Below are 14939 nucleotides of genomic sequence, written 5' to 3'. Positions count from 1 at the left end.
TGAATTGGAGATCCTGGACATATTTATGTGCAGTGTTGTCAATATTCATGTCCCCATGAAATATTTAAAAAGTGAAGGAAGAAGTTGCTGTATCTATCACATTCTCTCGACAATCCAAAGTGCTTGGCAACCAATTGATTCACTGTTGTTGCTTGGACCAATACTGCAACCAGTTCTTCACACAGCAAGGTTCAACAAACAGTGAATTAATGACTGAACAGTTTTAAAATTTGTCTTGGGCAGGCGGGCACAGTGAGCAGCTGTGACCTATGAATGGTCTAACCGGATCTTTAATTTTGGCCTGACCAAGTCGGGAAGGACTTGGTTTATCTTGGTCTCATCCAAATGGTGGCATGTCCCACAATACATTACTCCCTCAATTCTGCACATTGGTCAGAAACTGAATTCTAAAATGAGAATTGAATTCTCAAGCTTCTAATTCAAACAGATGAGCTACTGACTCAGTCAAGCTGACATTTACATTAAACAAAGTTGTTAAACATTTTATTTTTTTAAAATCAGAATCAGGTTTATTATCACTGACATATGTTGTGAAATTTGTTGTTTTGTGGCAGCAGTACAGTGCAAGACATAAAGACACAAAAATTACTATAAGTTACAAAAATAAATAAATAGTGCAAAAGAGGAATAACGAGGTAGTGTTCATGGGTTCATGGACTGTTCAGAAATCTGATGGTGGAGGGGAAGAAGCTGTTCCTGAAACATTGAGTGTGAGTCTTCAGGCTCCTGTACCTTCTCCCTGATGGTAGTAACGTGAAGAGGGCATGTCCTGGGTGGTGAGGGTCCTTAATTAAATCCATGGTAATTAAACAACTTGATGATCAGCAGTCAGATATGTTAAATCTTCACGGGAATTTATGGATAAAATTTGCTGTATATTTGCAAAACATTGTACATATCTGTTTCATTTTACCCTATGCTTGTTTGCTGCTCCTTTGGTGCTGGACGTGATTCCCTGGGTGGAGGAAGTGCTCTAGTGAGCCCAGACAATAACGACTGGGAGAAGGAAGGATCACAGCCAAATCCAATCCTGTCCTCACCTGATGCCCACAGGCATCACTTCCCAGCAGGGGTCAGGACACACGTCCCCGGACAGTCCCTACCCCTCTGCATCATACTTTACCATCCCAGCTACCAATTTAGCTAAGATTGACGGGGGCTCTTCCATTCTCTTTAATCTGCCTTAAGGAGCATTGCATTTACCCAATCAATATCTGGAGGTGAGAAAGCTGCAACCGATTCCTGTTGAACGACCTGTTCTTTTCGCAACGTGAATGAGCTCACCACAGCAAACACGTTTGCATTAGGTCTGTTTTCTGTAGGAAAGACTTACTTTGCTGAGAACTGTTGAAAACATATATTTGTCCCTGTAGTTTAGCCTATAAGTAATGCATGTGTTCACCTTCTGAGAAAATTGTGGCAGCATTCCATTCATTATTGAGAAAGATCTGTCACATTTCAAGACTAATTGCAAATATGTCTGTACATAACTTACTTTGGCTGAGAATGAAGACAAGGGTTTCAGGTTATTGAAGAAACTGCTAACAGAACTCACATCAGCTGTAAATGTGAATACAACAGTTGGCAAAAAGACCCGAACCCTAACAAAAAGAAAGAAAACTGAAAATACTTAAATCTCTCACAAAATTAGCAGTTCTACAAGATATGTCTCAGCAACTAGACAGAAAGGCTCAGTTCAAATTGGAAATCTACCATCCTTAATAATAATAACTTACTTTTACATTACATATTTAACCTCCCAAGAATTAAAATCGCACAAAGTTTGATTGCTGGAAATCATCAGATATAGTTTGCAAATAAAAACTGGAAAAATAAGCAAGCACTTCCAAAATCTGCAACTTCTAATTCCTGGAAGGGCAGCTGGCAATGGGAACGTTACCACTCCAAGTTCCCCTCCAAATCCTGCGTCATTCTCATTGGAAATATGACAACACTGCAGCATTGCTGTGCACTCATTCCTGAGACTGCCGACACCTCACCACCATTACCAATGAGCTATGTATAATTACCATACTTGATATATAATTTTTTAATGCAAATAATAGAAACATAGAAAACCTACAGCACAATTCAAGCCCTTCGACCCACAAAACTGTGCCGAACATGTCCCTACCTTAGAAATTACTAGGCTTACCCATAACCCTCTATTTTTCTCAGCTCCATGTACCTATCCAAAAGTCTCTTAAAAGACCCTATCATATCCGCCTCCACCACCATTGCTGGCAGCCCATTCCACGCACTCACCACTCTCTGAATAAAAAACTTACCCCTGACATCTCCTCTATACCTACTCCCCAGCACCTTAAACCTATGTCCTCTTGTGGCAACCATTTCAGCCCTGGGAAAAAGCCTCTGACTATCTACCTGATCAATGCCTCTCATCATCTTAAACACCTCGATTAGGTCCCCCCTCATCCTTCGTCACTCCAAGGAGAAAAGGCCGAGTTCCCTCATCCTGCTTTCATAAGGCATGCTCCGCATGCCAGGCAGCATCCTTGTAAATCTCCTCTGCACCCTTTCTATGGCTTCCACATCCTTCCTGTAGCGAGGTGACCGGAACTGAGCACACTACTCAAAGTGGGGTCTGACCAGGGTCCTATATAGCTGCAACATTACCTCTCGGCTCCTAAATTCAATTCCACAATTGATGAAAGACAATACACCGTATACCTTCTTAACCACAGAGTCAATCTGTGCAGCTGCTTTGAGCGTCCTGTGGACTCAGACCTCAAGATCCCTCTGATCCTCCACACTGCCAAGAGTCCTACCATTAATACTATACTCTGCCATCATATTTGACCTACCAAAATGAACCACTTCACACTTATCTGGGTTGAACTCCATCTGCCACTTCTCAGCCCAGCTTTGCATCCTATCTATGTCCCGCTGTAACCTCTGACAGCCCTCCATGCTATCCACAACACCTCCAACCTTTGTCATTTGCAAACTTACTAACCCATCCCTCCACTTCCTCATCCAGGTCGTTTATAAATATCACAAAGAGTAAGGGTCCCAGAACAGATCCCTGAGGCACACCACTGGTCACTGACCTCCATGCAGAATATGATCCTTCAACAACCTCTCTTTGCCTTCTGTGGGCCAGCCAGTTCTGGATCCACAATGTAATGTCCCCTTGGATCCCATGCCTCCTTACATTCTCAATAAGCCTGATGTTTATAATGTTTATAATAATGTTTATAAGAGCATTGTAAATGAACAACTCTGGGGGAAAAAAAGTCACTTAAACCAACTTTACAGTAGTGTGTATGAAGCATCCTATGTCTTTGCATTGCCGCAAACCAACAAATTTCACATCATATAAGTCAGTGATAATAACTCTGATTCAGATTCTGATTCAATGTGCAACTTCAAGAACTTGGGGGTTATTTTATATCTCTGGACCAAGTATAAAAATTTAATTAGAAACTACCCTCCCCAGAACTGTTGCTTTTAATGTGTGCGGTCGGTACCATGCATGGATCCCTGGAGATATTTATTTATCTATTTATTTATTAGTCACATGTACATCAAAACACACAGTGAAATGCGTCTTTTTGCGTTACTGAGAATGTCCTGAGAATGTCCCACTCTTCTGGCGCCAGCACAGCATGCCCACAACTCCTAGGGAAGAAACCGGAGCACCTGGAGGAAACCCACATAGACACGGGGAGAACGTATAAACTCCTGACAGACAGCGGCGGAATTGAACCTGGGTCGCTGGCATTGTAATAGCGTTATGCTAACCGCTACACTACCGTGCCACCCATCGCATGATAAGAGGCACCTTTAAGTCAGTCTTTTTCTGTTTCATCTACCAGTTTTCTATTGTGTAATTTGCATAATCTCTTTATTTTCCTCTCTAATTATCTATTTCTCAGCCCCCCAGTTTATTAAAGGATCCTTTAAAGTTATTTATTCAGGAGACATTGGCATCGCTGGCAAGGGCAACATATATTATCTCCCCTTAGTGTCTTTGAGATGGTGGGTAGTGGTGAACCGCTTTCTTCAATCACTACTGTCCATGCAGGTAATGGTGGTGAAGAGTAGGCAGTCTCAGGAATGAGTGCACAGCAATGCTGCAGTGTTGACATATTTCCAATGAGAATGACGCAGGACTTGGAGGGGAACTTGGAGTGGTAACGTTCCCATTGCCAGCTGCCCTTGCCCTTGCAGGAATTAGAAGTTGCAGATTTTGGAAATGTTTGCTTATTTTTCAGTTTTCACTTGCAAACTATGTCTGATGACATTTAGCAATCAGGTTTTATGTGATTGTAATTCTTTAAAGCCCTTGGGAGATTAAAGATGTAGTGTAAAAATAAGTTATTGTTATTGAAGGTCATGGATTAGAAAAGTGAACTGTGCATTTCTCTGTCTAATTCCTGGGACAAATCTTGAAAAACTACTGATTTTAAGTCGGTTTTAAGCATTTTCAGTTTTCTTTCATTTTGTTAGGGTTCATGACTTTTTCCCAATGGTTTTATTCACACTCACAACTGACGTGAGTTCCGTACGTAGTCTCTGTAATACTCTGAAACACATGTCTTCATTTTTAGCCATTGTAAGTTAATGCACAGACATATTTACAATTAGTCTTGAAATGTGATAGATTTCCCTCAATAATGTGTGGGTTGTCTGCCACATCTTTCTTGGGAGGTGAACACGTGCATTACATACAGGCTAAACTATCGAGATAAATTTATTTATGGGTGGAATAACATTAAGAAGGGAAAAAGAGAAATAGCACACCACCAAATCAAATAAACGAGATCAGTCAACAAGGAGTTAGTAACTAATTTTGAGTAAGTTGATTACAATAGTATATTGGCAGATAATAGCTCTTTTAAATAAAGCAATTGAGTTTCCTCTCTCAAAGATCTTCAAGATGAGATGTGGCAACCACAGTGACACAAGCTCCATTTCCCTCAAGGAGATTCTGGCTCAGATGCCAGAAGACTTGCAGCCAGGACTGTGTTTTAGTGCTGTGAGCCATCCTTCGTTTGAAACCATTTCCTTCGAAGTAAACAAGTAAACAGAGCTGTTTGCAGCCTTTACACATTGGTAGGTGAGATGGCACAGTTATGAAACTGTAGCATCCTTTGCATAAGTCCCTAAGCCTGGGTTTCACACTTGATTGAGAAATCGCAATTCCATCTGTCAAGATCATGTACATTAGCATCTCAACTGAGTTGTTCCAGCAGCTAAAGTAAAGTTGGTTGCAAATTTCCATTGGATCTGGGAAAGAGTATCATGTTGAGAAGTGGGGAAGGAGAGGGAAGGGATAAGGGCATAACACCACCTTCAATGATGACCTCTTCCAAGACAAATTTCACCCTCACAGTGTTGCCACAGAGAAAAGGACAGCTTCTGCTCAGGGAATCCCTTTTGGAGGCAGGGATGGGATGGGGCTACTCTGTTTGTCACACTGAAGGCCAGAGTTGAAAGAATAGCTTGGGTGAAGTAGCAATAACCTCTGTATTTTACTCAGCTTCTCCTAACCAGGATTACAAGCCATTAAAATGAATAGGCCCTCTCATAAACAGGCTGCTTTCTGGAGTTCTGTTTGAAACCCGTTTGTAATCCACTGCCTCTCTCTGGGTTGAGTACAAGCACTGATTACTTTTAAAGGACCTGCTGAGGCAGGCCAAAGTTGTGGGTGTGGGATTACTGCAGCCTCCATGTTGAAGGTACATCTCTGAGCTTCACTTGTAGAAAGAGGCCGAGGAGGAACGCAACACCACCTCTGGAGAAGGCAGCAAACAGCACGCCACCTTCTCACAAAAAGCAAAAGCAGAATCACTGGAAAAATAAAAAAAACAAAATGCTGGAAATCTTCAGCAAATCAGGCAGCATCTGTGAAGAGAGTTCCAAAGGTCAGAGCTTCTTGTCATTTTAGATGGGGCAGCACAGTGATAATCAGCTTGTCAAGCAGCAACCCTGATTGATTCTGATCTCTGGTGCTGTCTGTGTGGAGTTTACACATTTTCCATGTGACCACATGAACTCCTCTGAGTTTCCTCTCATATTTTAGAGATTTGTTGACTGTACGTGGGTAGCTGGTGGGAAAATCAGGGGGGTGTTAACAGGCAATTGTGAGAGAATGGGCTGTGGAGGAAAGAGGTTGCTTTATGATCCTGCATTAATTCAGTGGGCTGAATGGTCTCCTTCTGTGTCTTAGGACAATATGAGAAACATTACTTTGGCCATGGGAAACTGGAGATGCTGTGTATAAAGATTATATTTGTGTTGCTCCCTTATTAACACCATGGTATTCCAAAGCACTTTAAACGAATGGAATATCATTGTAATCCAGCAAACACAGCAGCCAAATTGTGCAGAGAACACTCCCACAAAATCCTAAATGACAATGACCAAATAAATCTGATTTTGTGGTATTGTTTGAAGGATAAATATTAGCCAGCATCTTAGTAATGGCTCCCTTGTTCTTTTATCAGAATAGTTACTACAGGATATTTTACATTCAATTAAGAGAGGGCCTGAGCTTAATATCTCATCTAAAAGGAGGGACCTTCAATATGGACTGCACCGAAGTCTCGGCCTAGATGTCAGAACATTTGGCACAGGAGCAAGATTTGAACCCATAACCTTCTGGTCTACCAAATGAGGCACACTCTTAATTGAATGTAAAATATCCAGTAGTAACTATTCTGATAAAGAACAAGGGAACTATTACTAAGATGCTGGCTAATATTTATCCTTCAAACAATTCCACAAAATCAAATTTATTTGGTCATTGCCATTTAGGATTTTGTGGGAGTTTTCATGCATAACTTGGCTGCTGTGTTTGTTGCATTACAATGGTATTCCATTAGTTTTAAAGTGCTTTGGAATAACACAGACCAAGTGCAGTACTTCTGCCCCCCCAAAGTGAGGCACAGTACTCCCCAACACAACTAAACTATGCTCTTGACCCATAAGTAGTGAGCTGAGGTTTTGATCTTATGCCCGTGTATTTAAATACCAATCCATTTGTATTAGATAATTGCTTAAGGTAATTACTGTGTTAATGATGGCTTGACACTGGATGGCCTGTTTCATTGATTTCTTATTTAAAATATAATATTACTATCATTAAACTGTTATAATCAGTTTGATGAAGTTATTACGGTTCTTGTTCATTTCTATTCTTGTTAATCTCCCCTTCATAAGTCACGAACTACTGTATGAGAAATTGGATTGACTAGGATTCTTGGTCTTAAATGATTGATGACTTGCCTACACTGCAGTCTGTGATCCCAGCCCATGTCTTGGGTGAGGGCCATTGGGATACTGCAGCATACTGCAACACTGATTGATGGTATTTTGTGGCTTCCCCTCATCATCATGGGAAAGTGCTTTGAACTGTGCTAGTGAAGATCATTACTGGTTGGAAGGAAGGATCTTCCCCACAAGGAAAGAAAATAAGACAGCAGGACCAATATTTCCACCAAGTACTTTCACGATAACACTTTAATACAACTCCTGTCACAAGCTGGGACCTTTTTTGGCTTTATTTTGCTGAAGAGCAAAAAAGCAAGAAGAAATTCTGGCTCAGTCAACATCTCACTGCCAAGTCACCAACTCTAACTGGATATATCCTGGAATCTTTCATCCCATGACGGACAACCAGCTCGATTGTCACTGATCCCCCACCGCCCCACCAACTTTCACTAACCCCAGTGGCTCCTGTCCTTCAGTCACTCAGCTTGATCAATGCTAACAGTGAATCGCTTGACCATCAAAAATTATCCAATCAGCTCAAACTTCCTAGCTGCAGTATTTGTATAATGAAAAATTAAAGTAACTGCAAGGAAATTCATTAATCTTCCTCATGGGTTGCTGGTTGCATCTGTGAGAGTTTAATTGCTGAAGATCTAGAGGGCTGTCAACCCAATCTGTGCACAAGTGCCCAAAATCATATGCATCAAGTCTGTTAAGGGGTCACAGGTGAAAGGAGCATTTGAGGGGTACCATTGTATTGGAGACTGAATAATGTTGGTAAATTTCAGTATCAAACTTCTTTTGCACTTTGTAAGCTGTTTATTTTGTCATACACCATGTGATGCCGAAAGAAATCTTTGTACCTATACAGCTTCTCCCAAGGTTACGGCAAGGTTCCATTCCTGCGGCAGCGAACCAAGTCCTCAGGCGGCAGAAGGTGTCTGCAGCCACGCAGCAGCCAGTAAATCCATCCCACCGGCCTCCCAGATGCTGATTTGTACATAAGTCAGGTGTTTGTCATCTGGGGAGGACTTGTAAAAGCAATTTAGTACATTGCAAAGAAAGATCAGAAAGGACTTCAGATAGAGTGATATGCTTGGGAGCTTGGTGATTGTTGTTGTTGTTGTTGTTGTTGCTGCCTTTATGCATTCATTGTGGACCCAGAAATGGAAGCAGTGCTTGGTGGAGGAGTGTTGGCTGAGATATTGGGAGATCTTCCAGTTCTGTGAGATATTTATCCGCCTGATCAGAGGTCTCACTTTCAAGGATTGTCTGCTGCAATGAGTCTGAGGGGACCTTGGAGTGACTCTATCGTTCCCAGCTTGTTGCTCAGCATCATGCGCTTAAGGAGACCAGGGTGGAGGATGTTATAATACCTTGGGCGCAATTCATCATCTTGTCAAGTATACTGCCAGCAGAAGATCAAGTTCTGGAGTACAGGTGGAAGCTGCAGTTTTGAGAGGCTTTGATCAAGTACTTTCAGAATGAAATGAGTGATGATTAGCAATGGTGTGACGGAGACACTTCTGATTAGCCTGCTGTCCCTGGTAATGTCATACAGGCTGCTCTCTGCAGATTAATTGCTCTCTGATGTTTAAGGCACTCTTACATATCTCATCATATTAACTAAAATTTATCTAATCAGTTGATTATATTCTGGTGGGTTAGAAACACCAGGCTGGTCTCTAGCTCACTGTTTATGAGAGTTCACATTGACAGCAGGAGATATGGTTTAGTACTTCACACAGTGTGTACATTGACTGCACTGCTTGAAAGAGTGGTGGAAGGATGTACAATAGTAACAGAATAGAGCATTGGATAGCTACTTGAAAAGGAGAAAACATATGCAGTGCTGTTGGGGAAGAGAAGGAGGCTGCCATGAATTGGATAAGATTTTCAAAGAGTTTGCACAGATATGATGAATGGAATGAATGCCTTGGATGCTTAATTTAGTGTTTAATATCCTGTTAAATATGGTTAATCTTAGTCTAGCCACATGGAGAATGGTTATTTGATCTATTCTGAGAGAACCTCTGCCCATTTCCTTTGAATTCTTTTATACATCTTCACCACCCAGTTCCTTCAACCTTGAAACATCCTCAGGGGATGAGTTATCATGTACTTTTCCTGACCATGACGTAGTTGCCATGGCTCTGACTTTGTATTCAGCAATGAAATGACAGAGGCAAAGATCTAGGTATCTCTATGGGGTGGAGTTATCTTTTCCTGACATTGGTTGTTGTTATGCATTAGTTCCATACCAGAGGATCCCTGGCATCCAGCAATACCCAGCTGGCTGAGCAGCCAATCACTGAAGAGTCCTCATGGACAGCAAATCAGGAAGAAAATAGTCTAAGTTTTCCTCATATTTTGAACATTTTATGTTTGAAATTAATATTGAAATATGCATAAAATTAAGATAGAAGCTCAAATATCATCAACTTCTTTAAAAGAGAAAAATTGTTTTAAAATCCATTACACTTTTGAGTATTTATGTGAGGGAATAACAATCCACATTTGTAAATTATGAATCAGCTTTTAAATTCGCCAGGAATCTACCGTCACTGGCAAGACCAGCATTTATTACCCATTCCTGATTGCGATTGAGAAGTTGGTGACGAGCAGCCTTCTTGAACCGTGGCAGTCTCTTGGGTAAATTGACTCCGACTCTGACTCCGACCCTGCTGTTGTTGGGCAGGGAGTCCCAGGATTTAAACCCAGTGATGACAAAGGAACAGCAGTATACTTCCAAGGTATCCAACTTTGTAGGGGAACCTGCAGGTGATGATGTTTCCACGTGCCTGAAACCCTTCTCCTTCTTGGTGGTGGCGGTTGTGGGAGGTGCTGTCAGAGCGGCCTGGGTGAGAAACTGGAGTGCATTTTGTGGTTGGTACACAGTGCAGCCTCTGTGTGCTGGTGGTAGAGGGAATGAATGGGGTGAATGGGACTCCAAGCAAGTGGACTGTCTTGTCCCAGACAATGAAGAGTTTCTTCTGTTGTTGGAGCTGCATTCATTCAATCAAGTGGAGAGTAAAACAATTCCTTCATTAGTCGGGGTATTGAGTTCAAGAGCTGTGAGGTGATGTTGCAGCTCTATAGAACTCTGCTCAGACCACACTTGGAGTATTGTGTTCAGTTCTGGTCGCCTCATTGTAAGAAGGATGTGGAAGCTTTAGAGAGGGTGCAGAGGAGATTTACCAGGATGTTGCCTGGATTGGAGAGCATATCTTATGAGGATAGGTTGAGTGAGCTCGGGCTTTTCTCTTTGGAGAGGAGAATGAGGGGTGACTTGATAGAGGTGTACGAGATGATAAGAGGCATAGATCGAGTGGACAGTCAGAGACTTTTTCCCAGGGTGACAATGGCTAACATGAGGGGACATAATTTTAAGGTGATTGGAGGAAGGTATAAAGGGGATGTCAGGGGTAAGTTTTTTACACAGAGAGTGGTGGGTGCATGGAATGCACTGCCTGCAGAGGTTGTGGGGGCAGATACATTAGGGACATTTAAGAGACTCTTAGATAGACACATGAATGGTAGTAAAATAGGGGGCTATGTGGGAGGGAAGGGTTAGATAGAGCAGGATAAAATGTCGGCACAACATTGTAGTGTTCTATGTTCTTTGTTCTATAATACACTGCTGACTTGTGGCTGTGGAAAGGCTTTGGGGATGTCTGCAGGTGACTCATTTGCCATAGGATTCCTGGCCTCTAACCTGTCCTTGTAACCACATTATTTATGTGCTTGGTTTAGTTGGGTTTCTGATCAATGGTGATGCCCAGAATGTTGATAGTGGGGGGAACTCATTGCTGGCAATACCATGGAATGTCAAGAGTTGTGGTTAGAATCCCTCTTGTTGGAGATCGTCTGTGGAAAACCAAGCCCTGTGCACAAATGGGGGCAAGAAGTTGATAAAACTGATGCTGACAATTTATTTGCAACAGTGAATAATTCAACGACGAGAGTGCACTCACCAAACAAAAGGAGTAAGAAGAGGTGTCAGGAGGAAGTGTAGGAGAGTGTAAATTACCAGAATAGGAGAGTGTAAAGAAGTAAATGGAAGTCCAACCCCAGAGGTCCAAGCACAACAGTTTTGGCTGCCACTCCAAAGTGCAGTGTTAAGGGAGTGCAGCAGCAGTGCCATCTGTTGGTTGGTTCATTAAACCAAGACATTGTCTGCACTCTGGATAGTGGAAAATATCCCTTGGCGCTATTTCAAGGAATAGGGGAGTTCTCACGAGCCAATATGTATCTCTCGACAACATCGCTAAAACAATTTATTATCATATTGGTTTCTGTGGGAGTTTGCTTTGCCAAAAGTGCTGCTTTCCTACAAGGCTCACTTGAGAACCCTGAGTTCTAACCTCCAGGCTGTCATTCCATGTAGAACCAAGATTGTACAGTACTGCAAGAAGTGCCGTCCTTTTGATGAGATGTTAAACCTCTATCTCAGGTGGGTGTGGCACCATTTGGAAGAAGACCAGGATAATTGTATCTGTTCTTTTTTGGCCAATAGTTACCTCTCAGTCAAGACTTCTGGAAAAGCTTATCAAATCATTATCTTTTTTATGTTGATGGGACCTTGCTGAGCATTAAGTGGCTGGTGACCACAGTGCACAAAGTACTTAAATGATTGTATGCTTTGGAGTATCCTGGGGCTGTGAAAGGTGCCATATAAATGCAATTCATTCTTTATGAGAGTATGTAATGAAGGATAATGCAAGGAGATAATTAGAAGGGCTGATCTGTGATTAATTGATCTACGTTTGAGCATATGGGTCTTCACTAAATGTACCTATGATCTACTGTACGAAACATTGGGACTGTGGGGTTGATAAAAGCAGAAAAAGGTTGAGGTAAAGATGGGAATCAGGGTACTTATTGGAAGAGGAAGTTAAGTCTGGATTGTATTCCTTTGTTTTGCATAACCCTCAGCACATATGTGACCATGGAAACGCTTGCTGCGGGAACCAGTTTGCATTAATGTTTTATCTTTTCCACAAACTGTTGGAGATTGAGTGAGCCACCCTGTGCTTGAGACAGAATTCCCAGGCATTCGGCAGTGAAAAGGGTAAGAGAATTTCAAACTGAGAGGCTAATTCCTGCCCAGCGAGTGTGATGTTGAATGAATGTGAGACATGAGACCAGGATCCAGACATGACTGCCATACCTCGCCTCTCTGTGACTATGATTTTATTTAAGGATTAGCCAGCAGCACTGCCTTCACCACACTGCTCAGTTCAGCTCTCTGCAGCCGGCCAGTGCATTTGGGTGTCTCTTGCAGAAATCATTGATAACAATTTGTTTCTTTCCCTCCCTAGTTCAGGTATGTGAAGAGGATGAAAGTGTTTTATCACAGAAGTAGGTATGTGCTGTGCTGATTTGCTTTCCACAGTTTGCTCTTCCTTTCCCTCTCTGGCAGATCCGGACTCAGGGCTTCAGCATGCATGGCCAGACCTTTGCATCAGTCTAGGCTGACTCCCTGGTGACCTCCTTTGCAGGAGGAGATAATTAAATCCCAGCTCTCATAGTTTGTGGGCATGAGGCTCGCTCCGTGTAAAACATGAGGGGTACCAGCTGGAAAGACCCTTGCTGGGGTTTGGAGGGTGGTTGTGATGTCTCTTTGGTAAGAGTCATGTGCTGGGGGAAGGTGCGGAATCCAGATGAGGACTGTCTGTTTGTGGGGCAGGTGTGTGTGTGGGGATTGGGAAATTTGGGGTTTTTGGGGTTCTTGGGGTGTATGGGTTGAGGGAGGGGTTGTGGTGCCTAGAGGAAGTTTGACTTACTGAAGGTTGGAGGTGGGAGGTCACGCTGTGCTGGGTGGGGTTGAGTTTGCGGACGGGCCGGGATATGTGGGGGGTGTTGGTGGGAATATGATTAGGGTGTGTAAGTGTAAAGTTTGGGGTTGCAAAGTGACTTGTGGTGGGGTTGGGGTGTGTGGGTGGAGTTGGTCTTGTGTGGTGTGTGGGAATTGCATTGGGGTCTCTGAGTGGGATTTGAGATTATGCTGTGTGTGAAAGTAGGGGTGGGGTTTGACGTTGTGCTGTGTGTGGGGATGGGAGTGGTCTGTGTGGGAGTGGGGTTAGACGTTGTGCTGTGTGTGGGGATGGGAGTGGTATTGTCTTGTGTATGGGAGTGGCATTGGGGTGATGGAGTGAGGTTGGTATGGTGTTGGAGTAGAGTTGGTTTTGTGTTATGTGTGGGAGAGGTGTTGGGGTGTTGGAGTGGGGTTTGATGTTGTGTTGTATGTGGGAGTGGTATTGAGGTGTCAGTGGGGTTGGTGTGCGTGGGAGTGGGGTTGGGGTGTCAGTGAGGTTTGATGCTGAGTTATCAGAATGGTGGTATGCATGGTAGTAGTGTTGGGGTGTCAAACTGGGGTTCGTGTGTGTGGCATTAGGGTTTGATGTTGTGCTGTGTGTGGTGTTGGGGTGTCAGTGTGGGGTTGGTGTTGTGTGGTGTGTGGAAGTGGTATTGGGGTGTCAGAGTGGTGTTGTATTGTGTGTGTGCCCCTTAAATCTGTCATTCAAAATCTGTCACTTCAGTGCTTCATTCTTCTACTGCACAGGTGGTGGTGATGTATCGCATGTGTGGCATGAAGTGGCTGGAGGCCCCACTGACTCTCCTCTCACTGGAACGGATTCAATCCTAGGATGCCTCTTCTCACCAGTGCACTTGCACTCAATCTGCTCCAGGTCCCATGCAATGGGAGCTCCACGATCGACCATGAGTGAGAACACGGATGAGCAGAGCTTATACAGCAATGCGTTGGCTTGGCTGATCTGTTCGGGGGTGTCTCTGCTGGCCAACACCTGGGGGATCCTGAGTGTCAGCGCCAAGCAGAAGAAATGGAAGCCGCTGGAGTTCCTCATCTGCACACTGGCCGGGACGCACATTCTTAACGTTGCCATCCCCATCACCATGTACTCAGTCATCCAGCTCAGGAGGCAACATTCGGACTACGAATGGAATGAGGGGCTGTGCAAAGTGTTCGTCTCCACTTTCTACACACTGACCCTGGTGACTTGTTTCTCTGTGACCTCTCTGTCCTATCACCGCATGTGGATGGTACGCTGGCCTGTCAATTACAGGTAGGGGACGGGGCATTGTTTGGATGGAACTCAAGAGTTCAATACTCCGAGACTGCAGCAAAGGGTTTCTTTTTTCTTTTTCAATCTTTTTATTAGTTTTCAAATTAATACAGATTAATATATAACATCAATGTTTGTACATGTAATACAAAGAGATCAGGAGAAAAATCATGGCATAGATAATCATAAAGAACAATAAAATATAAAAAAATCTGTAGATCCAACAATCTCTTAGTAAATGAATATATAAAAGAAAGGAAAGAAAAAGATTTATTATATAAAAAGAAGAAAAAAAACAAATCAATAAGAAAAATTATAAACAATATATCACACCAAACTAAGCTAAACAGAAAAATTTCAAATAAAAACAAACACAAAAAAAAGACTGGACTAAAATTTCTCAGTAGAAACAGAGCAATATTATGTCGCCAACTCCATTCCTCTAAGTTGGAAAGTTATTGAAAGGGGATCTACATCATGTGAAAATATTGAATAAATGGACTCCAAATATCTTCAAATTTAAGCGAAGGATCAACAGTACCACTCCTAATTTTTTCCAAGTTTAAACATGATATAGTTTGAGAGAACCAT

General features: G+C 42.6%; 1 protein-coding gene across 3 annotated transcripts in view; it reads left to right on the top strand.

Moving 5' to 3' along the window:
- LOC127583534 (probable G-protein coupled receptor 153) overlaps nucleotides 1–14939 on the top strand; it is a 78327-nt gene that overhangs the window by 19396 nt on the left and 43992 nt on the right. The window contains exons 2-3 of one of the 3 annotated variants that reach the window (XM_052039621.1): nucleotides 12582–12625; nucleotides 13826–14348. In XM_052039621.1, coding sequence (XP_051895581.1) covers nucleotides 13963–14348 — 386 coding nt within the window. In that variant the 5' untranslated portion in view covers nucleotides 12582–12625; nucleotides 13826–13962. Of the gene's footprint in view, nucleotides 1–12298; nucleotides 12332–12581; nucleotides 12626–13825; nucleotides 14349–14939 lie in introns of those variants that run through there. The other 2 variants (XM_052039623.1, XM_052039622.1) reach the window with 2 other exon arrangements.

Source organism: Pristis pectinata, chromosome 26 (genome assembly GCF_009764475.1).
Source record: "Pristis pectinata isolate sPriPec2 chromosome 26, sPriPec2.1.pri, whole genome shotgun sequence".
Taxonomy (NCBI): Eukaryota; Metazoa; Chordata; class Chondrichthyes; order Rhinopristiformes; family Pristidae; genus Pristis; species Pristis pectinata.
The sequence above is the reverse complement of the archived record's forward strand: the minus strand, read 5'-3'. Positions and strand labels throughout refer to the sequence as shown.